This window comes from Molothrus ater, chromosome 1, assembly GCF_012460135.2.
Source record: "Molothrus ater isolate BHLD 08-10-18 breed brown headed cowbird chromosome 1, BPBGC_Mater_1.1, whole genome shotgun sequence".
NCBI lineage: Eukaryota > Metazoa > Chordata > Aves > Passeriformes > Icteridae > Molothrus > Molothrus ater.
Genome location: NC_050478.2, coordinates 20980642 through 21003454, shown reverse-complemented (window position 1 = coordinate 21003454; position 22813 = coordinate 20980642). Strand labels below are relative to the sequence as shown.

Below are 22813 nucleotides of genomic sequence, written 5' to 3'. Positions count from 1 at the left end.
TGCAGGATATGTTTTCAGCTTTTCTGTTCTTTAACCCAGAATTCTCTACCTGCCTTTTCCTCTGTAGGTAGTAGAGCTCCTATGTACCTAACTGAATTTGGAGCAATTGCTTTGAACTTCACAGCATCTCTTTCAGACATGAAGAAAAGCTTTCAGATGCAAGTTTGTCATTTTCCCCCAACTTGATTAGATGGACTAATGAAACACAGGACTTCTATCCACAGACCTTGACTTACTGTCATCAGATGAACAAGCACTGTAGATGCTCCCCACATGGGCTGACAGGGAATGACTTAACCACCAGGGACTGTCCCACCTCCCCCAGCCAGGGAACAGGGCAGGCTGCTGTGGAATGACCGATGGAGCAGCCCCAGCCCAAGTTATCAGGCACCTCTATGGAGAAGGAGCTGCCTGATGTAGAAGGTGTCTACTCTGATCAGGAAGAACAAGTCGATGAGGCCTTTCACAGCCTCCCATTCTCTGGCTCTGGTCCTCACAGCAGAATGTAACCATACCAATATCTGCTGGAGGAGGAGCACAGCCTTGGAGGTTCCTAGAGAGCATTGATGAAAACATCCAGACCCAAGTGACAGAGGAGCCAGTAGGGAGAGATGCCCTGTTGGACCTCACACTTATAAACAAGGGAAGGCTCCCTGAGGATGTGAGAGTCAAAGGCTGCCTTGACTGCAGTGACCAAGAGATGGCGAAGTTAAGTATCCTGAGAGGAGACAGCAGGGCAAAGACCAAGATCCCAACCCTGGCCTTTAGGAGAGAAGACTTTGATTTCTTCTAGGATCCACTTAAAAGAGTCCCCCGGGATAAAAGCCCAAAGGGAAGAAAGGTCCAAGAAAGCTGGTTGATATTCAACAACCACCTTCCTTATGCTTAAGAACAATCCATCCTAAAGAATAGGAAGTCAAGGAAAAATGCTGGGGGCCTGTGTGGATTGTTAAGGAGCTCCTGGAAAAGCTCAGACCTCAAAATGAAATATGCAGAAAGTAGAATTAGGGTCAGGTAACCTGTGATAAATTTAGAGACACCTTTTGAGCCAACAGACATGGTTAGAAAAGAGTCAAAGCCATCCAGAATTTACTCTGGCAAGGAATGTCAACAGCAACAAGAAAAGCTTCCATAAATACATAAGGGGCAATAGGAAGACTAATGAAAATGTGCACCTGCTGCTGAAAGGGGCAGGTGTTCTGGTGATGCAGGGCATGGACAGTTCTGAAGTACATAATGTCTTCTTCACCTCAGCCTTTGCTAAAAAGGACAAAATTCAGGAATCCTCAGAGACCAGCGTGAAAGATTGGAGCGAGAAAATTGTACCTTGGTGGAAAAGAATCAGGTCAGAGAACACTTAAACAGACTGGACATACATAAACCCCTGAGCTCCAAGAGGATGTGCCACTGCGGGCTGGGGGAGCTGGCTGATGTCATTGTAAGGGCACCTTCAATTTTTCCTTCCCTTGCTTCTGATGGTTCTCATCTTTCCATGTGAAACAACAGTCATCATAGGCTTCTCACAATAGATCAGTGTCCCTTGTATTCCATATCATCAGCCTCCAGCTTTTTTGCACTTTACTGCTTCACACTTAGAGATATGTTGACATTTAAGGTAAGGCATTATGTGGGTAAAATCCTACATGAATAAATTCTGCATTCTGTGGTCTGACTGGAGCGTGCTGGAGCTGTTATGAGGGTAAGAAGGAGAAGCAGAGGTGGTAGAAGTGCTGCAGGATGAGAAAAGACAGATTTGTGTAAAGGTTATAAAGATTTGGAAAACCACTATTTTATGCATGAGACAAAACAAAGTACTGAACTTGTCTTCTACCTTTGTTCAAGCTCCTTTCCATGCACATAAAGCAATTTCAAATAGAGGATTTGCTTTTCATCTCTCAAATATTATTTCTGTTCATCCAAGAAACCCTTCCCCAAATGCACTGTATATCACTGGGGACCCGCTCTACACTCCAAATGTTTTTTTCATGTAATAAATACTTGACATTTAGAAAAATCGCTTCTAAATTTACACAGTGCAGAGCTCACAGTTTGAGATTACCCTCCAAGCACCCTGAAGTGCCAGGCGCATAAATAAATAGCTTTGCAAATAGATTCTCATTTATTAGTTTTGCAAGAGTATTTTCACTTCTTGGAGATGGGTGATTACTAAAGAACGAAAGAAGCACTTCTGGTTTAAAATTAATAGTAAGAAAATGCAGGAGAAAGGCTGATCAAAAGGGTTGTCTCCCAGATGTTTTGATATTTTCTATCTTTGTAATTAATTTCATAAGTATAGTACTGTATGTCTAAACTGTCCAGTTGTGCTTTATGTCATAGACAACCAAACATCCACCTGTGTGAGAAACAGCAGCAGGAGATAAACTGCCATTTTCAGGGACAGTAAATACTGTCTGTCTGCAGGTCATGCATGGTCTCCATCATACAGGACATAAATAGACTTCAAGATGTACTATCTATTCCCATAACACTACTGGGAGATGACCAAGCATTACTGTCCCCCTTTCAGAGAGGGAATCATATAGGACTAAGTGCTTTGCCATAGAGAATGCCAGGGATTGCTGTCTTCTTCCACTACATAAAAGCTGAAAAGCTCCCTACAAAGGCATCCTTCCATCTGAACTGCAATGTCTCACCTCATTTCCAGGTGTGTGGAAAGTGAGAAAAGATTCATGATGGCCATGAATTCTTGACACCTGTTCTCACTATCATCGGTGGGCAGTACCTGTGAATAGGCCAGAATATTGATGCAGTTAATGGTGCCATGCAAGGATACAACCTTAACCAGTAAATGAGGTGATTTTTTCACTTACTTTTGCTGCCAAAACCCTAAACCTCTTGTTCAAACTGTGTCTCTGCTGTTGGGGGTGGGGAGCATAACAGCACAGTGATGGATGGGATTAAGGGCCTGTTTCTGACTACAGAAGGCATCCTGGGACAGGCTGGATAGGCCAGGCTTTTCTTCAGCACAGACAGAGCCTTAGCAGCCAAAACCACAAGGGGCCAGGGATCCTTGGATATGTGTTCAGAACTCTTGAGCCCAGGGCCTTCAGCTCAGGGAGTGCCTGTTTTTGCACGAAGCCTGTGAGTCAGTAGCAGTGATACCCCTGATTATTCCAGCCTATTGTTTTGGTCTAGGTGTGCCAGAACATGGCTTTTTGGCCAAGTTAAACTTTAGTGAAGCTAAAGTAGTTTGACACCTTTTCTGACAAATGACAGATGAAGCCATGTGGAACATATTAAGGAAGAGGGTGTGGGGGGTGTCCCTGTTGGCACAAAAATAATGGTTTTACTACTGCTTACCTCTTCTCTGAGTGTGAGTATTCAGATTCAATGAATACTGCCCAGTCAAGCTTCATGACATTCCCTTTGTAGCATTGTGTCACAGAGAGCTGGCCTTCAGGTTACTGTTGCTTACCTCCAGGTTCTGGCACCACCAGGAAGATCTCCATGGCTCCCAGAGTCCCTCAGACTCACAGTTACTTTATGCCTTGCTAATGAATTTATCCAAGGGAAGCAGTGAAAATCCCTAAGTGAAAGCTGTTTGACTTGCACTGCTAGATTGACAAACTAAGCTAAAGCCAAAGTACAATCGGATTAAACCACTTTTAATGTGTCTATTCAGGGCTGCACAGCAGTTGGAGTACACAAATCCAATACTGATTTCAACAGTGAGCATTTGATAAAGAGCTTTTACATTCTGATTACCTTTTTGTGACTGTGAAAATGGTTTTAGAGGTCAAAGAAATTAAGTTCACTAGGTTTGCTATTCACAAAAGTTAATCTATACCTATTCTCTTTCAGAGACTCCTTATCACCCTGATCTCATTAAATGCTGTCTCTAAGGGGATGTTATATATTCTCCTACTTAGCTACTATTTCCCTGCTCACAAGGAGTAATGTGCCTCAAGGTAATGATCAGGCCTCAGTCAGGTCATGGCTGTGTATGAATAAGGAAGGTGGTAGCTCAGTCTGGGGTTGCACCTGCATTTCACCCAGTCCCTCACAGTGGAACACTGAACTATGGACCAGCTACTCTACACTCCCTCTATAAACCAGAGAATCCAGGATTTACCACAAGCTAATTTAGACACCTAAAACAAGCCATTGTTTATACTCCACTTCCCTCCATGACTATAAATGGAATCGACAGTGGTGACTCTGAACTGTAGTGATGACACCTGCAGTCAGTTCCATGGAAACCACCTTTGGTGTGAAAATGCATCTACTTCAGTTCACTGCTAGACTGTACAGCATTGAACTCTTCATCTTAGCCATACTCCCCTCCCTTCTTTTTCTTTCCCCCTAGTCTGAGGTCACTTTGCAGTGATCTTTCATCTCAGCTGATCTCTTGCTGTTTGACTTTTGAAATTAATATCCTCAGCAAATCATCGGCTCCTGCAGAGCACATACAACACAATCAGTATAATTACTTCATGTCATACCTCAGTTGTCACTTCACTTTAATGCACTGCAAGTAGGATGAACTTGAAAAATGCTCCAAGTTAATGTTCTTATAGTTTCTGTTTTAGACTCTTCTGAAAGATGTTATATGTATTCAGAAAAAGAGATTTCATCCTAGAAATTGTTGTCTGTATTACAGCAATGCTGTAATACAGGGCCAACAGAGTTCAGAGCTCTATGACTCAGGCACTGTTGAAAAAACATTCAATGTAGATAGGGAAAGTGTAGGACATGATGGGACTGATCTAGTAAATGTAGGTGTTTATGATGTAGAAATTTATATGTAAATTCCTGACTATGAAGGAGCCTCCTGTACTTAAGGACCATGGAGCCTGGCATTAGTCTCCCTACCTTGAACTGGAGACTGTGGGTGGTGAGATGGGTGAGATAAGTCTCAGGCTAATTCCTCCTGTCACCTCACTCAGCTTTGAGCAAGGTGAGGTGCCTCCCACTCTCGCCCATTCAGTGCTTCAACATATTTGGCTTTTTAAAACAGCATTTGATGGAGAACTGTGAATTCAATGTCAGAGTACTGCAATCTTCCATTTTAGGTCACTCCTGTCACTCACTAATTACAACCCCTCATCCTTCCTTGCCAACCTTTCTCCATGATGTATCACACACAAGCCTATCCAGAGTATCTTAAACCTTGTCTCTTACTCTTCTACTTCAATGCCTCAGAGAACATAATTGTCTTGTTTTTTGGTTGGTTTTTTTTAATATAAAAAGCTAATTTAAAATCCAGCTAGAGAGGAGTCCTTTTGCTTCTCTTTTATGTCATAATCCAACATCAGGACATTTACTGAGGCAACATGCCACCACCTACCTCAACTCTTTCCTCTACTACAGGTGACTCAGAGCATCATTCCCACCTTCCAGGCAGGAACCTGAGGATGAGGTTGGTAGCAGCCTAGAGGCAGGAGCTGTGGCTGTGCTCTGTGCACACACAGTGGGAGGCTGCAGCCCACTCCTGGTGTCCTGCTTGGGCACACAAAAGTTTTTGCATATCATTCAAGAGAAACTATCAGTATTAAAGGGGCAGTTCAAACTGAGGGACCTTTACTGAGTGATTTTACTTTATTAAAACTCTAAAAAAGAGCAATTTTTGTTCTTACAAAGATTAAAAGCTAAACAAGAAGAATCAATGTCCCTGAAGGGCTAGATTTACACAAACACCACTGTGCTTAAAATTCAGTCAGAATATTTCTGCCTTAACAGTATCTCAAATTACCTAATAAAAGTAATTTCAAATATGAAAGTTATTCCATTTCTAATGCTTATATAATTTTCCCTGTACATCCAGCATTTCTTTCTCTGATGACAGCAGCAGTATGTGAACTCCTGGACTAATTCAGCTTTGCTTCCCTGTGCTGTACAAAACAGACAGCAGCTTAAATTCAGTCCTCAGTGGGGTCTCTTTTTTTCATATACATGATAAAAATATCTGCAGTGCTATACTTAAGAACTAATGCTTTCATTATGGTATCTCCATTAACCAGATGGTTCCATCTATCAGTCTGCAGAGGCCACGAGACCTTAACATTGCTATTTAGTATTAATTTGCTCTGGTGCAGAGTGATGATGACACAGACATACAGGATATAAGATACAGGATGGAAGAGGCAAGCTAAAACTCAGCAATGTACCTCAAAACTCAGGCACATTTATTTACCAGAACACAGGCATACTGGGATCCTTGAGAAGGAGGCAATCTCTCCTCACCTTTTAAAATGCTGATGTCTTCCTCAGCCCATTTGTGTATTGTTCCAGCTGTTGCCTGGGCTGTGGCTGTGATTTCCTAGCCCACTGCCATGGCTTTTAGCTTGTGGACTTTGGTCATGCTCTTCTTCTGGATTAAGCCAGTTGCCCTCATGTTGCAAAATCTTCCCATGACATTTTTGCTTAACAGAGGCAATAGGAAAACCTAACCTGGTCTTGGACCATAGAATTGCTCCTGGAAACATTCCTTCTAAAGCCCTTCTAACACCAGTGAGCGTTTCCCACAGCAGGAGTGCCCTCCTGGTGGTAGCTGCTCTGCCCCGAGGAGCATGGTTTGAGCTTGGTGTGATCCAGAGGTACAATGACTGCAAGACAGGCACAACCTCAGCGCACAACCACTTCCCTCCTGTTCTCCTCTTGTCCAGCCAACTTTTCCCACACTGCTCCCCTTCTAAACAGCAAATAACAACAAGGCAATGCTTTGTCTGGGGCTGCACTCAGCTATGCTGCACTTGGGCCAAGCAGTCCAAATCACCTGGCAGTGCTGCTCTTTCAACATTTGGCTGTTCATATATATTTGAGATGGCTAAGCTCAATCTAAGACACTTTCCTCAGCAGAAATCACACTTCTGATTTAGAACCTGCTCTGATTATGGGGACACATTTGCATCTGCATCACTCATATATGCTATTTCACCTGCCAGCACAGCAAACAAAGGAAACCCTTTGGTTCTGATCATCAGTGAAAGATTCATGCACTATGGGAAGGAGGTAGGCCACAAAGATCCAGATCTTAATCTTCAGGCAGAAGCCACTTGATGGTCCATGAGGCAAAATAAAAGCTTTCAGTTCTAAACCTCTGTTCTGTCTGCAATAAAATTTGGCAATTGCAGTTCAGTCCCTAGAGGGCCCTAAAGGATAATAGTCCTCCTCACAAAACAGCTGCATGTACATATTTGACCTGATTTAACGAGACTGGTCAGCTTCTATTTGGAGAAGTCACGGTAAGCGGCACAGAAGTTCTACAACTGCCTTCTGCCCAAAAGTATAAAGTAAAAGCTTGGAGGGAAAATTCTGTCTCTGAACTCTATCTCTTTGAAATTCATTCACTACATTCAATCTTTGTATATGACCAAAACCTGTATTAAGAAAAAATCCCAACATAAGTGCCTAAAATATGCATAATAATCTACTAGATACACATCTATCAGACATGTACTCGTGGTCAGTATTTTGTATAAAAAAAACTTTTGCATCTGTTGTTTAAACATTTTCCATTAAACACTGTTTTTGAAACACTTAGTTATTTTTATACATAGTTTTCATATTTAAGAGAGATTTTTCAGAAGAAGATGGTAACAATTGTGCTTTCTTGTTTGGTTCACTTTCCATGTTTAATGTTTCTTCCATAATTAATTTTTGAAAGTATTTCAAGTCATTAGAAGTAACAAAAGAAGATGGTTAATTATGTTGCCATTCAAGAAGAGAAAAGACTGAAATCACTTGAAGGTACCATTTAAGCAACAGATATTTACACATGCACCAGTGCCCCAATCCCCTATACTTGCCTTTAGGCACAGCTTGCTTTTTAACTTGCACAATTTTAAGGAACTGTCCACATTTCCACTGTCAGTTGCTAATACTGTTCTAGAGGATTCAGACTAATGCATTTTATATGTTGCTGCCTCAGGAGACATATTTTTTGTTGTTTAGTTTCAGGAATTCACAAAAGAAAAAACCCACCACCATTATGCCTAATAAGTCTTTATTTACAAACATAAATTGCAAAAATATTCTATTACAGAACAGGTAACAGGTACAGAATTCTAAGTATGCCTTATAACAATGAAACCATTGCCTCCTTGACAAAAAAAAATCATCAGGCACTTAAAACAGGAAAACAAAGTACAAATTAAACCAGCTGTAACAGATGACTCAACAATACAACTTCATCTTGGTTTTCTGTAATAAAAGCACACACACGGCTGAGGGGCTCCTGCCTCCTCCTAAACCCTGCACAGAGACATTTCTATGTTATGCTGCACACATTCTACTCAGACAATATCAAGTTCACATCTGAAAACATGAGTAAGTTCAGCACTGAGAGAATTTGAGGAACCTTTTTGGAACAGCAGTAGCAGAGCCTACACTAGCAGCTTCAGAGAGCTTGGTGCATGTGGAGGAGCACAATTATACCAGCCCCACGGGGGAGTAAGCTCTGCTTTGACAATTGCATTGCAAAGAATGGAGCTGAAATGAATGCAAACAATACACATTTTAAGAGACAATGAAACCTCTGGGCAAAAGCTATCATGGTAACTTTATGAAATTACATTTTGGCACATGGACCAGTCTGAAAAGCCATACATTTGCCATCACTGAGGAGCAGCCCTGTGTAGGACCTCTTCATTCACCTGTTTTGTCCCTTGCAGATCTTGAACTAAATCAGAAGCAGAGGTTGCCTCTTAGGCCTATCTTAAAAGGTAAATCTAAGGTGCAAGTGTCTAAATGACTAACAAAAATACTCCTCCAGAAATCAGTCAAATACCCTTAAAATTATTTTGGCTTGTGTGACTGTTTTTTAGGTGGCATTATGTAACTTCCCACACACTTTACTCTGGTGGCATTAAACAAGAAGAATATTTAAAATTATTTTAATTAGGTACTCAAAAGAATATCAAGAATATTAACATAAAGAATACATATGAAGCTACTATATAAACAGTACATATAAAAACGCAGAAATGTCAGCTATTGTACTTCAATGTCACAAGATTTCAAGAATGGGTTTGTATTGTAAACACTGACAATAAACACACCAAGGAGGAAGTGTTTTTAGGGAAACATCTCACAGCTGAGCCGAGAGGTGAGAAGCCTAGCATGTTGCTGGCCTACAGACTTGCTGTGAAGAATCTCCTCTTGTCAGGGACTAAAGTGAACAGTGAGGAATTTAAACCCAGCAATACTGACAATAGGCTATCCTGTCACAACCATTTGCATGATTCATTCTGATGGGCTCTTGCCTTGAAACCATGATGGGATCATTAAATACTTCCATCATACACTGTGAGTTTTCTCCCTCACTGGAGAAAAGAGGGATGAAACAAAGACACAGAAGTACCAGGTGCAGCAACAAACACTGATGTATAGCTGAAGGTACACCAGGATTTAGCAGAAGATAGACTTGAATGTTCTTTTGATGGCAACGGGAGGATGCTGGCTCCAGTCACAGCCAGACTGTTTTCATCCTTAAACCAGTATCTGCCAACACCTGGCGCCCAAGGGCTGTTATTGCCCGTGCTCAGAGTGATGTGAGCTAATCACCACCCATCACAGTACTACACTGACTCCTTGCTCGAGGGCAAACTCAAGCTGAAGTTCCCTCATGGTGTTAAGTCTTGCTGCCCTGCTGGAATCTCGACACCGAGAGCACACTGACACTTACTCCTGTGGCTGTAACCCAGTAACCCCGGGTCACTCCCCTGGCGAGCCATGTTCCCAGAATAGGAAGGTATTCTGAAATGTGCCCTTATGAAAGGAGACCACCTGATAACAGCAATAGTCCCTTTGTTCAGTGGCATGCTGCAGAGTGTTTCTGCTCTACTTGATCATAATGATAATTTCAAGCCAATTAAATACTTTATGAGAATCTAGAACAAAGGTTAATAAATATAAATCTGACCACTTGTGGTATGCTGTGGGTGAAAAGCCTTAAGGATTTCCCCAGAGTACCCGGAGAGATTAGCTGCATTTGAAATTTTTCTGTCCAGAAACTCAAAGAAGGATGGTCCTGCCTAAAGTGAAAGAATTCAAAATAAAGAGAGTTGGGCCTTCTAAACTAACTGCATGCCCCCTTGTCACTGTTGTTGGCTAGCAGACCTAGAGATTAAAGAGATTTGCTGCTGAAGTACCACAAGATGAAGAATTATTTGCTTTGAATATTTTCAGCTAAGATATGTTTAACTAAAAGGCTCATGTGCAAGAAATCTACTGCTTCAGGGCATGCAGCAAGTGGCTATCAGCTGTTTGAGTCAGAGCTGTTGCAGAATAAAGCACTCCACAGAATATTCCTTGGGTTTGATCTCACAGACTCCTGTATACAGGTGGATGTCTGCTTTGTGGACCTGAGTGTCCCTGGAGGAGCTACCGCTTGGATATTCAGAACCTCCCTCCACAAATTTGTCACAGGAGAGGAAGTGACAGGACAAAAAAAGATCTGTAGGTAAAATAGATCTAAACCTAGATTGCTGTGTTAGGCTGCAGCTCCACCATGGAGTCTGTGCAGGCTCAAGGTGTACATGCTCAATTAACCCAGAGTAATTAACTGATCCAGATATTTGCACTAAATAAAATCAACTAATACCTAACAACAGGAATATTTTCCTAGTCACTGAGAGAGCCACAGAAGGTCAGAAGTCACCTAGATAATTTAGTTTCTTTTCCTGAGTCACTAAAGACAGACAATTTCATCTTTTGTCAAACATGGTGGTATGTCAGTCGTCTCCCTACCGTACAAAGGAAAGAGAATCAAAGTGAGAGTTGCTGGTCTCACCCCCTCAGTCCTCATTCATCTCTGTTCTCTGCAGATGCTGTTTTAGATGCTGGGATTAGAAGAGGCTGAACACAAAGGAATGCTGAATAACAAGCAAGTTTATGATCAGTGAACTGAGAATTTTTTCTGCTTGTCATTTCTGAATCTGCTGGGGTCACCAGCTTGTTAAAATTACTGTAATGGGAAAGAGAGAAGGGTGAGCAATAATCAGCAGTGTAGGCACCTGGAGTCTTTAGTGTAGATGCCTTAAGCACCTCCTGGCACCACAGGGAAAGATGGGCTCTGGCCCACCAGAACAGCTGCTGTGCTGCCAATCCCTCTTGCAGGGCCCATCTCTCCCTTCTGACCAGGCAGACCCTCAGAGATGTCACCTTCTGAACTTGGTCAAGCTTTTGGCGACCACTGGGTCTGTCCCACAGCTGTCGGATAACAAAAGGCACCTGCTGTGTCCCAGTAGTCCCACCTGCATGGCCTTACCCCCTCCTTTGCTTTGACTGTGAAATTCCCCTGTCTCTTGGCATAAACCAATTTTCTCATTCTGTTGCCATGGTAGGGTTTCACCATCTCAGAGTGCCAAAAGAGCTCAGTGTGGGAGAGGCCGAGGCCAGACAGGGCATGCAGGGAAGGGGGCAGCACAAGAACAGGGACTGGACCTTGCAGCCATTCCAGCTGAAGTCACCATGCAGCTACAGACCAACTTTAGCACCTCCAGTCAGGCAATGTGAGTATCACACCAAGCTGCCTTCCTTGAGGTGTAAACCCAGTCATTTACAGCATGTTTTACTATGCTGCAAGCATAGCAGTGTTTGACTCACAGTCACACAAACTCCTTAAGACACTAAACAGGGCTGCATAGCACTCCACAGGGCAAAGAGACAAATAACCAACTCAAGGCAGCACTGAATCCTGAAGGAGGATGCAACATTAGAGATTCAGAAGAGAAAAAGGAATAAAAGCAGCCAGGCAGGCTTTGATCTAATGATGCTGTGATGCAGTCGCGCAAGGACACTGTCAGCTTCTGCAAAGGTACAGTGGAAATATTAGCACACTGTCAGTGTTTCTATCTTTAGAAAACTATTTAATCTCAATGTTCATTCTACAGCATGTGACAGCATTGGAGGTCCACAAAACCTAAAAATTAATATTCCTGATGTGAAATAGAGGGAGTTGAAAAGCCCTTACTAACCTTTAGTCAAGAACCCTTAATACAAACTGACGTTGGCTCAATCTTGCAAAAGTGGCATAAACATTCCCAGCCAGGTACAAAATCCATTTATTATTATTAACCTGGCACAGGTGTAAAATAAATGAGAACTAATGTATTCAGCTACCCAAGACAAGATCATTTCCCACAGTGAGTGTACTTCAGCAAGTCTTGATCAATCTGATGGTACCCCATGCTGCAGAAATGCCACTATTAACTTGCCCAGCCTGCGTCCGAATTAACACAACCCAGCCACCCAGCACACAGCACCAGCAGCTGTAATAAAGCTGAGTACAATGTCTGCCCTCCTGCAGAGTGAAGTGGATGCAACTAACATCTCATACCAACTTCATGTCTGGAGCAAGGCCTGAGGACCTTAATTTAAAGTCTAATATAGTGTATTTTTATTCTATGGAAAGTTAAGAGCATTTGTAGGAGAGGGCAGGAAAGGTCAACAATTCCTTCAAGCATTTCTTACCAGCCATGTGGTCGATATAAATCACTGAGAGCCTTGAGAGCATGGAAGATCAGGTCTTCCAGTCATTGGGAAGTTTAAACTTCATGGAAACAGTGCTAAAAAGTCAGTGGCTGTCCATACTATAGAAATTTCCATTTGCTCTCAGTTGTGAGTGCTGCATCACATCCCTTGAGTTAAGACCGCTTTTCATCAAGGAAGCCAGAACAGATTTCCTCTTTTTGGCTAAATCTCTCTTAAAATGTATTCTGATGATCTTTCCAATAGCATTAATACATGTTTTTCAAATAATGTAGCTGCACAAAAATAGTTCTGACACACAGTAACTCCAGCTTTGTGGTGTGTCATGGTACACTGTTTACATTTATTCTGAGACAGTGCCACATGGAACTAACTAACAAATGCTTTTGAAAAAAGTTGCTGCAAATAAATCTAATTTTCTCCTCTCCCCATCCTCTACTTCACTCAACCAGTTTTTGCCTCTTACTCAGGCTGAGTAGTTAATAGAATTTAGTCTGAGCAAAGAATGATCTTGCATTATCTCTATGTGCACACAGAGCACTGCAATTGTTCTGGATACTATGTAAGAACCTGCAAAAGATGTATGAATTTTCCCCAAGACAAACCATGTAGCTGCTACACAGCCAAGAGCACCTCACTGCTCCACACTAGACTGGAGTAAGTTACAGTCCTTACATGAACACAGGCGTGCCTTTGTCTGGATGAAATGCAGCAGGACTGTCCTCAACCTCAGCTGTTTGCATCTCCCAAAGGACAAAGACATCACTTTGCACAGCTTCTATTAAAAACACTCTATGTGAGTGATTTATAGCAGAGGAGATCCTCTTTTGTGAGCAAATTTGTCTTTGATCTATAACTAGGATGTTGCAACAGGCAATCATCCATAACACTCATAACGTGGGTGCAGGTTCTTTCAGCAGCCAGCTCTCTGCACATGAGCAGCAGATACTGTGGTCAGAAAATGGTAAAAATCTCACAGCTGGGAAAGAAAAACTGTGGATTGTGATGTTGGAACTAGAACAGATCACAAAAAATCAAACCCCTGTGCTCCCCTCTTCCAGTTTCCAGCTGGTAATGCAGATGGACTCATCAGCTCAATTCTGCTGTCTTTGTTTCTGTTAAAAGCTCTACTGACACTCAGAGATCTACATGTGTATTAGTGGCATCAGTTATTGCCTCAAAGCATTATGTATTTTTTACCCCTTATTTTCAAAAATGGACTTTATTGCTCATATTTGCAGTCAGAATTTATGGACACTTCTGCTTGGGTAGGAGTAATACTGGATTCTGATATCCTTATTCCTGGAAATGGATCCAGATGCTGAATGTGTCTCAATCAACAGACCTGTAACCACAATGATTGATTCTAATACTTCCAGAAGTGTTTATGTGATTATAAAACTGCTATAAGGTTAGCATTACTGCATTACAATACAGTAATGCTCTTACAAAGTATAAATTTAAAAGGCTTTTCTGAACCTTGTTTTTTAAGGTCCAATTCATTTAAGTAGGATTTTTTTTTTGCAGATATAATCCTCAAAGAGTGGAAACTGAATGCTCTTTAAATCAGTTGATTTGGGATTTAATGTTGCAGCAGCAAAAGGAATTTTACTAAACAAAATACTTGATAGTATCTGAGTGTAAAAGAAGGACACTCTATCTTTGAACTGACCATTCAGAGGACTCTCAAAAGAGTCAGTGAAACTCTTATCAGAATCTGGTTATTACAATTTCTAAATTTTGTTTGTTTGCTTGATTGGGTTTCCTTTTCTGCAGTAGAATGTATAAGCATATAAGCAGTAACAGTTAGGGTACAACTGCTTGTCAAAGCTCCTATAAATGTTAAAATGATTCTTTCCACTGGGCTGATATTTCACTTTCTCTTGCTGCAGGATGTTGCTCCACATGTATTCTTGGACCATATGGAAAACTTAAACAACTATACACAGGTTATAAATTGGATATAGTCATTGAATATATTGAATGTAATCTGTTTTCTCAAACATCCTGGTGTAGAGGAGCTTGGGGTTGATGGTAAGAGGAACATTCTTCTAATAATGCTTAGTGCAGTTTCACTATCTGTAGTCACATATGAATACAAGCTATATTACATGAAAAGAAATTGAATTATAGGCTTGGTATCCATCATCTTTCTAATGGAAATTCCATCTCATGTAGGAGCCAAGACACAGAACTGGAACAGCAAGAATGTGTGCAAAGTCATGCCCTACCAGGACTCTGGGGACTGTAGTGTGGAACCAGGTTCACAGTCCTCATTTGGAGCTGAACTGGACCTTAGACAGGAACATAAGCAAGTAGAGTGGATTATAAATAATTATAAAGCTCTGGTCCTTCATATATGTGTTCTCAGAATTAACATCACTCATATGAGTGATCCCATTAAATCCACAGCATCATCTAGTGCTCACAAAATGAAAGCCCATTAAATCCACAGCACTACTTACTGCCCACAGAATGAAAGCCCATAAACCACTTAACTACCTCTGACCTGAAGGATTTTCTCATTTGTGCACCCTGGGACAAACTAAGAATGACATGGCTCTGAATTAATTACTCCTCTGCAGCTCTTCTCATCATTTCTCTCATGCAGAAAAATGCCAGTACTTACAGGATGAAGTTCTTAATTGAAAACATTCACTGCCAACTCATGCAGCCACCATACAGAGACTATTGTCTATACTATGGGATATCAACAAAACCAGAGATCTTATGTCAAAATATTTTAATGATCCTCTAGAAGCAAAACATGATGAATGTCACATATTGCCACCATCCTGAGATTGTGCTTTGCTACCATTAAACCAGCAGAAAGGAGTTTCAGAATTTTTCAAATAATTGTTACTTTGTATTTTAAAAATGATCACTCAAAATTTTTTAAATGTAGCAGTCACTGTGTGAAAAAATCACTCCCTTTTCTCCCCAAGTGTAAAATATTTCTCTATTGTAGCATTATTGTAGAACTGTATTATATGCAGTTTAATGCTCACAAAATCACATCAGATCAAATCCAAGACCGAACTGCTGGGATATACACAAACTGTCTCCTTAGGATCATCACCCTGAAATTAAAACAATAAAATATGTTATTGGTATTCCCTTTTTAGTAGAAAAAACTGCTTTTTATACTTGAAATAAGACAATAGTTTATTCTTTGTATGCATTGCACCTTCTGCATTAGCTTTTCATCTGTATCTCAAGCTGTGAGTCTGTGAGATCTACTATACAGAATCCCAGGCTCTCAGAATTCCCCTGGCTAAGCTGGAATGCCCATGCCTGGTCTAACTCAAGCATTGGCCCTTTCTAAAGGACGACTCCTTCCTTTGGATACCCTCAGAACCACTCACACTTATCCCAGCTGCTCCACACTCTTCAGGCTTCCTAAGCTAACCAAGGCCAGGTCTAGCCAGTATCTTCATGGGGACACATCCATTGCTAATTTGAATATGGATATGTTCCAAATTATATTATCTTATTCATATTTTGAAATCACCAGAGATTGCAATTATTCTGTTTCCTCAACAGGATAGTTCTGCTGTGGAAATCCAAAACAAAACCCTTATAGAAATGTAAATACTTATTAATTTGGATTGAAATCTAACATAAATTCTCATTTGATTTAATCTATACTTTTCTATTCTGATAGGTTTTAACTAAACCAGAAACAATTTATCTCCACTTGTTTCATTACTGACATTATTCTTATAATGTAAATTTAATTCACTCAATGCATGAGCAAAGTGTGTGCTTAAAAGCTGCACTGCAGGTGTTCTAAGGCACAAAACCTTTCTTTTAATATCTACTAATTTCACATTGGATAATATTTGCCCAAGTCAAGAACAGTCTGCAATTTGGCTGCTTGACAGGAATTCAGAGGTGTCCTTATTTTAAAATGTTGTATCATTTTGCTCAAGGTAATTACAACTGAACTGTGGGTTAGTTCATATTTCTCTAGCTACACTGGGACACCACAAGCACAAAAGAATTTCAACAGAATTTAAGCTCATGTTGGCATTCTACACTTATAAATAGGTTATGTGTAACACTATTTATCACTTGGATTGCAGCAAATTTCAAGATTAAAAAAATATCACATGCTGGCAGAGTTTGGAAAAAAAATGATTCTTTTTGATGTTAGCTGCTGAGAAAGTAAACAGGCATCCCCTTGCTTTAGAGGATGCTGCTCTGGCAACTCCACCTTGAGTGGAGGGAGTCATGGCCGCTCTCTGTCAGAAATAGATCACATTTAATTGTTTGGTTGGAGTTAAAAAACTCATACCTACTTTAAACTTTCCAGGTAAGATATGCAGAGGAGAGTTCAGCAGTTCTTACCTCCTAACCACCTGCACACCTCTGCTCAAGCCCTGCTCCCTCAGTCCTTCTGCTCAGACAATTGAGCACTATTTTCTTCCCCAGCTCAGAGGCTCAGTTTCATTCTTCCTTTCTGTGTTTTTGGTTGGTTTTTTTTTTTTTTTTTTTTGTATTGACTGATTCCTCTGAGCAGATGCTGGAAGTTACTGTTTTGTATGTCAAAGCAACACATCCTCAACTACCCTGCTGTGTTTTCCTAGCAAACAGAAAACCTGATGGATTCTCGGTCAGACAATATTTGCATTTTAACCAGGCTTCTGGGCAATCAAATTTATGCCAGTCTGATTAATTTATCATCTGACAATTTTTCTAATCACATTTTTTCTATTTTTAAATATGAATTAGGTCATTTCCCCTCCTTGAACCTACATTTACTTGAAGCTAATGACATGCCCTTATCAGGTTAAAACAATGAACAAATAAGACTTCCTTCAGCTGCATAGCAAAAATTATTTGGTAATCTAATACAAAATAATAAAGACCATTAATTATATTTCAAGATTTTGCTGTTGCTGCATTTTCTGCTTGACCCTCTGTGATAGGTGGGCACTGACTTTAGCCATGACCTGTACATGTCTGTTGAACATAATCATAAAGGTACAGGAGAGGATATTAAGGCAAAAAAAAATTCCACTGGCAAGGACAGTGTTTAGGAGCAAAATTGCCAAAAATGATTCACTGGGATGCAATTTTATTCTCCCTATAGGTGCTCCCAGCAGAGAAGCTTCCTTCACTTCTCATTTACAGCAGCAAACTTTTGTGTCCCAGGAATGTGTGTGGGAGGTTCTGCCTGAGCCTTCTGTGGGCACCCACTGCTGTAAGGAACCTGCAGCTACCCACTAAGAGGAAAGAACACAGAGCATGGAGAAGAACATAAAATGGAAACTGAAAAGAGAAAGGAGCTTGTTGAATTTTTAGAAAAGGTCATCTTCAATAAAATATACTCATTATAGAATTTCATTTATCTCTAATAGTTGCTAATACTAGCAGAATGGTAGCTCATACTGAAAGTATTTATTTGGTTTTCTCTTTGTAAATGTAAGTGTAAATAGGGCAGCACAACTTATTCTTCTTGTGTTTTTTTTTCTTTACAGCTTATTTGGCAAATTTGGCCACAAGTGGTTTTCAGTCTATCAAGCATGGATAGCATTTAATTAACACATACAGATACTTAAACATTTTTGTGCCTTCTATCTTCTCTCTAGAGTAAATATTTCTAAGGAGCTGGCTTTCATTTTCCTATCTCGTGTAGTTACCACAATTAAAATGACACAGTATATCTCCAACGATTTATATTATTGGAATAACAAATACAAAGGAAACTGCTGGATATAAACAGCTTAGCCACTAAGAAAAAATACATTATGTATTAGTTAACCTTTCCAATACACTGCAACCTTTTACAAGCAAAAAATGAAAGTGCATATATATACAATTCAATTCCTCCTAGGTAATCTCCTGCCATGGACGAGGAGAATGGATTCATTATATGGATTCTAGATCCCTTCTCACAGGTTTTATATTATTTTAATAATCTGAAAGCCATTTATTTTTCTATTTCTTAAAAACCCCTTGAAATTGAATAAAATTGTGCCTTCCTGGTACTAACAATCTGCTATTTTAAAACTTAGCATTCTCTGATGATAAAGTAAGTGTGAACATATCTTTGACAACATGTTTTCTAAATATCAAAAAAGGATATTTTCATTTCAGAACCTAGCCAGAAGAAAAGTACCCTTAGCTTTTAAGCTTGAAATTTCTGGCTTGAACAAGATGATGCTCTCTATTTAACTTGAGCAATACAGTCATGAGATTACATCAGTCCAATTAAAGTATATAGTATACAATGGCAGTTCTACTGTACACATCACTTACTATTATGTTAACTGGGACCCCCTGGAAAAATAGAGGTCTGTGAAAGGAGACTCTGACAACAGTATTGTGAACTCAGGAATTTCTGAGCTTAAAAGATGAAGAAGTATTTATACAAATTGGCCCTACTTTTTCAACAGGGCAAATCAAGATTGAAAACACGCACACAAATCTTTTCAGAGTCATCTCTAGCGTGTACACAGTAAATTGGCTCAAGGTCAGAGGCCAGACTGTGCTGCATTTCTCTGAGGCAATACACAGAAGGTAGAGGTCCAAGGAGTTGGGGCAGATAAAACAAAGGAAAAGGAATGACACTTCATCCTTTATTTGTAACTCCCAGATTCTGAGCTGCCTCTAGGTAAAATGCTCAGCAAGATCTGCTGTAGTGTATGGCAGCTCCCTCATTGCCATCCACAAGCTGCTCTGCAGCCCTGGGCCATGAGCACACATTGCTCCAATCTCTACCCTTTCACAAGAGGCAACGAGGCCAGAGATGATTGCTTCCCCTTCATGGAACAATCCCCATCCTTACTCTGCTCCCTCTATACATATGGAAAGGCTGGGCCAGGATTAGGCATCTCTGAAGATGCTTATCCATTCTGAAGATCACAATGTGTGATAAATAAAGCAATTCTTAAAGGAGGCTGGTACCCGGGAACTGATACCAAACCAAACATAAGTTGGCAGAGATATGTATCTGAGATAAGGAGACACTTCTGATTGACAATGATTTATGGGGATAATTTGTACTTAGCTATGCTTGCCTTCTAATATTCACAATTGGAAAACATTTCTCAACTCTCTGATACATATTTATTCAGAAAGATTCAATCTTTCACTTATTTGGAAATACAACTTTCATTGAGAGTAAGGTAGAAATATCTCTCTAAGAAAGAACGGTTTCACTCTTTGTAAAACAAGTTTTCCCTTGGCACATTAGTGAAATAAAGACATTTCATGTGGTAAGAATGGGACCTACCTTTTTAGTCCGATTCACATTTACCAAACTGCAACTTCAAAATGCCTTTGCCATGAAGCTGAAGGATCTGGTTGTATTCTTTGGGCATTGCATGGAAACCCGGTTTAGGCAGCTGGTTGTCATAATAGTGGTGGCTGATTGGCATCTTCTCTGTGGATTTTGAGAAAGGCCAGAAGCCATAGAGCTTCACATTCTCACAGAGCTCAAGGGCAGCACTAGTGATCATAAAACCAGATGACAACCGGTAAGCCTTCACACCCTTAGTTCTCCAGAACTGGGCAAGACTTTTCAGATAAGTGGGGTGAAAAAATATTGCCCTTTGGGCTGCTTTGGACTCTTTCAGAGTGTGGTATACTTTAAAAGAAGTGGCTGTGTTGCTTCTGAAGGAAAATGCCGGCAGTAAAAGAAAAGCATCTCCATAGACCGCAATGTTTTCCAGAAATTCTGTCTTCTTTTCATTTAGCTTGTTGTATCTGCAAAGTACAACATTTTAGGAATGGAATGTAGTATTGACACAAACATTACAGACCAGAACAGCACAACTGCACTTGCAAAGATGTTATGAATTCTGCTGCAGCAGTTCAGGCTGTCTACACTGAAAATTTATATCACCCTATTATATGTTGTCATATGTGCAGCTATGAAAATCTGACTCTTGTATAATAAGAACACACTACATAGGATTGAATTGGCAACACAGGAGATACTGAAGCAGATCAAATTCACTACTAATGAGACTAGGACATGTTTACAGAATTGATCAATTCAAGAAATTAGGAAGAATGCAAAAAAATATTGTGCTCATACCTTCTATGTTTAAAAACACATGCACTACAATATATACCATATGCATTTCATGAAACTTGTTTCTTACATCAACAGGTATACAGAAATCTCTCTTCAAAATCTCTGTGTCTGCCCTGTGTGGAAATGCAAGGATGCATGTGAGCAGTCTTGGAGTGTTAAAGATTAGTGTGTCCTCAAGTGCAGGATGTACTTTTAAAGTAGCTAAAAATATAGGCATCCCTGTTTATGTCCTTCAACTACAAAAGGAACACATGGAGATCTGTAAAGACTTAGAGCTTTAACTTCACAAAGCACAAGGATTTATTCTCAGATTCTTTCAGTCACCAACAAAAAGCAAAGAGTCTTAGCTCTCACCACTGCATAATTCTGTGCTCCCAAATACCGACTAGTGAAATTCCCAAGTTATCTGAGAAGTGATGCAACTCAACTCAGGTCCTCTATAGGTCTGATTTTTCTGAATCACCTAAACATATGGACCACGCCTTTTGGGGCTCAAAGGACTGAGTCCTCTTTTGTAGGTAGTTGTCTATTTGAGCACAGTATTTTCACCTTTTAAAGGCTAACAATTTTACAACTCCAGCAGAAGCTGGAAAAATTGGTTTCATTTCCCTTCACAACTCAAGTAGGTACAAACCCTCTTTTCATGCAGCACTTTGAAACAGAGGACAGCAGCCACTGCCATTTCCATTCAAAGCATTCACGGAAAAGTTACCTCTTGTAGAACTAGTGCAAGGAGTGATACACCCTTTCTCAACCAGAAGGGGTTTAAACTTACAGCTCCTACTTCCCAGAAAAGTGCCATTACCACCAGACTCTGAAACAAAATGAATGAGAGGGACTCAGGCCCTCCTTTTGACCCTGAACCTATGTGCATGCAAGAGTCACACAGCCAAAACAAGCAAGAAATGCCTGAGCCTATGTCTAGGAAAAGTGGTTGAAGGTTGAATTTCTGGCCTCTTCTACAAGAATTTTATCTGTTTTTACTCACTGCAAAATACTGAGCCTCCAGGACAGAATTCAAATCTCTACTCTTCCTTAGCTAGAAACCTGGACAATTCAACAGTGTCTCAATCTCCTTTCCAGCTCTGCCACTGTAAGAAGTGTCAGCCAGTTTAATTAGGACACATAAGACCTGTGCTTTTCTTCAAGAGAGTTCACCTACATTTTACACCCTGACAAACACAGTTCAAAAGCTGATTAACCTTAACAATAATAACATCAGACGAAGCCAGTATGCAAACAAAGAATTAGAAATTACAGGGAATAACGTTGGAATAGATCTTCTGAGAGAAGAAACAAACTTGGTTCTGCTAAATGGTACCAGGCTGCTTCCTCCTGCTACTTCAAAAGCATTTACAGTTTTCTCTGAATATTTAAATAAATACTTTTTAAAAACCATAAAAGTCCTCTTGTACTCTCACTTAATCCTCCCACAGGCTTATCTCCCATTTTCTTCAGTGTAACTTCTATTAACCCTAGTGTGACTTGATTTGGCTAAAAAATGAGTGCAGCTGTGGCAGAACACTTTGATTAAGCCCAGAAAAATTGTGGATCGGGTCAGAAGTCACCAAGGATACTGAGTCATTGGACAATTTCCATTCCTCATATCCCTGTGCAGCCCCACTAACATCAATGAGCTTAATCTTGTCTTGATTGAAGTCAAAAAGGTTTGGGTAAGCATTAACATAGTTAGTACTCATTGCAAAAAATGAACTTCTATCCCTGAATCAAAGAAAAATTCCTGTTATTAATTTCTATGTACACAATGTACTTTTTCCTTCTTCCTTTCAAGGAATAAAAAAAAAGCTTTGCCTTATGTTGTCTTTTTGACAATACAGTTATGACAGACAATAAAATACAGTGAGATTAGCAAGCAGTAAATAACATGGCACAGCAGTCCTTTCATAGATAAGCTGCAGTTCCAGCCTGCTGAAGATGTCAGATTAGTCAGGCTCGCCTTATTAGATTTTCTTTTCATCAAGAAGGTGAAAAAAAATCCCACCTCTGCTGAGAAAGAAGTGTGTGAGCAAGCAGCTTTCATATGGATTGAAATAATGGATTAGAGAAGCTGGGCCTCCATTCAGGAAACAGCCTTCATCAGAACAGCCTCCAAGCCCATTACTTAAGAACACGTGCTCACAATGCTGCTGATAGAGTCAGACACACATTTCCAGCCTGTCCTGATTTATGATTACAATTCCTTTCTAAATGCTTGGGGTCATGAGGGTCATGGAGGAAAAAGAGGCTTGGGCTTACAATCACCAATTTTACCCTGCCATAAATTGCTGACTAGTATCAGCCAAGGTATCTTGC

The 22813-nt window shown here is 40.3% G+C and overlaps 1 protein-coding gene across 3 annotated transcripts in view; it reads right to left on the bottom strand.

The window, feature by feature from the left end:
• Window positions 1–7949: 7949 nt before the first annotated feature.
• ST8SIA6 (ST8 alpha-N-acetyl-neuraminide alpha-2,8-sialyltransferase 6) overlaps window positions 7950–22813 on the bottom strand; it is a 45331-nt gene continuing 30467 nt past the window's right edge. For all 3 annotated transcript variants that reach the window (XM_036404053.2, XM_036404046.2, XM_036404043.2), the window contains 2 exons: window positions 19694–20166; window positions 7950–15533 (listed from right to left, as the gene is read on the bottom strand). In XM_036404053.2, the coding sequence (XP_036259946.1) occupies window positions 19698–20166 (469 nt within the window). In that variant the 3' untranslated portion in view covers window positions 7950–15533; window positions 19694–19697. The remainder of the gene's footprint in view (window positions 15534–19693; window positions 20167–22813) is intronic.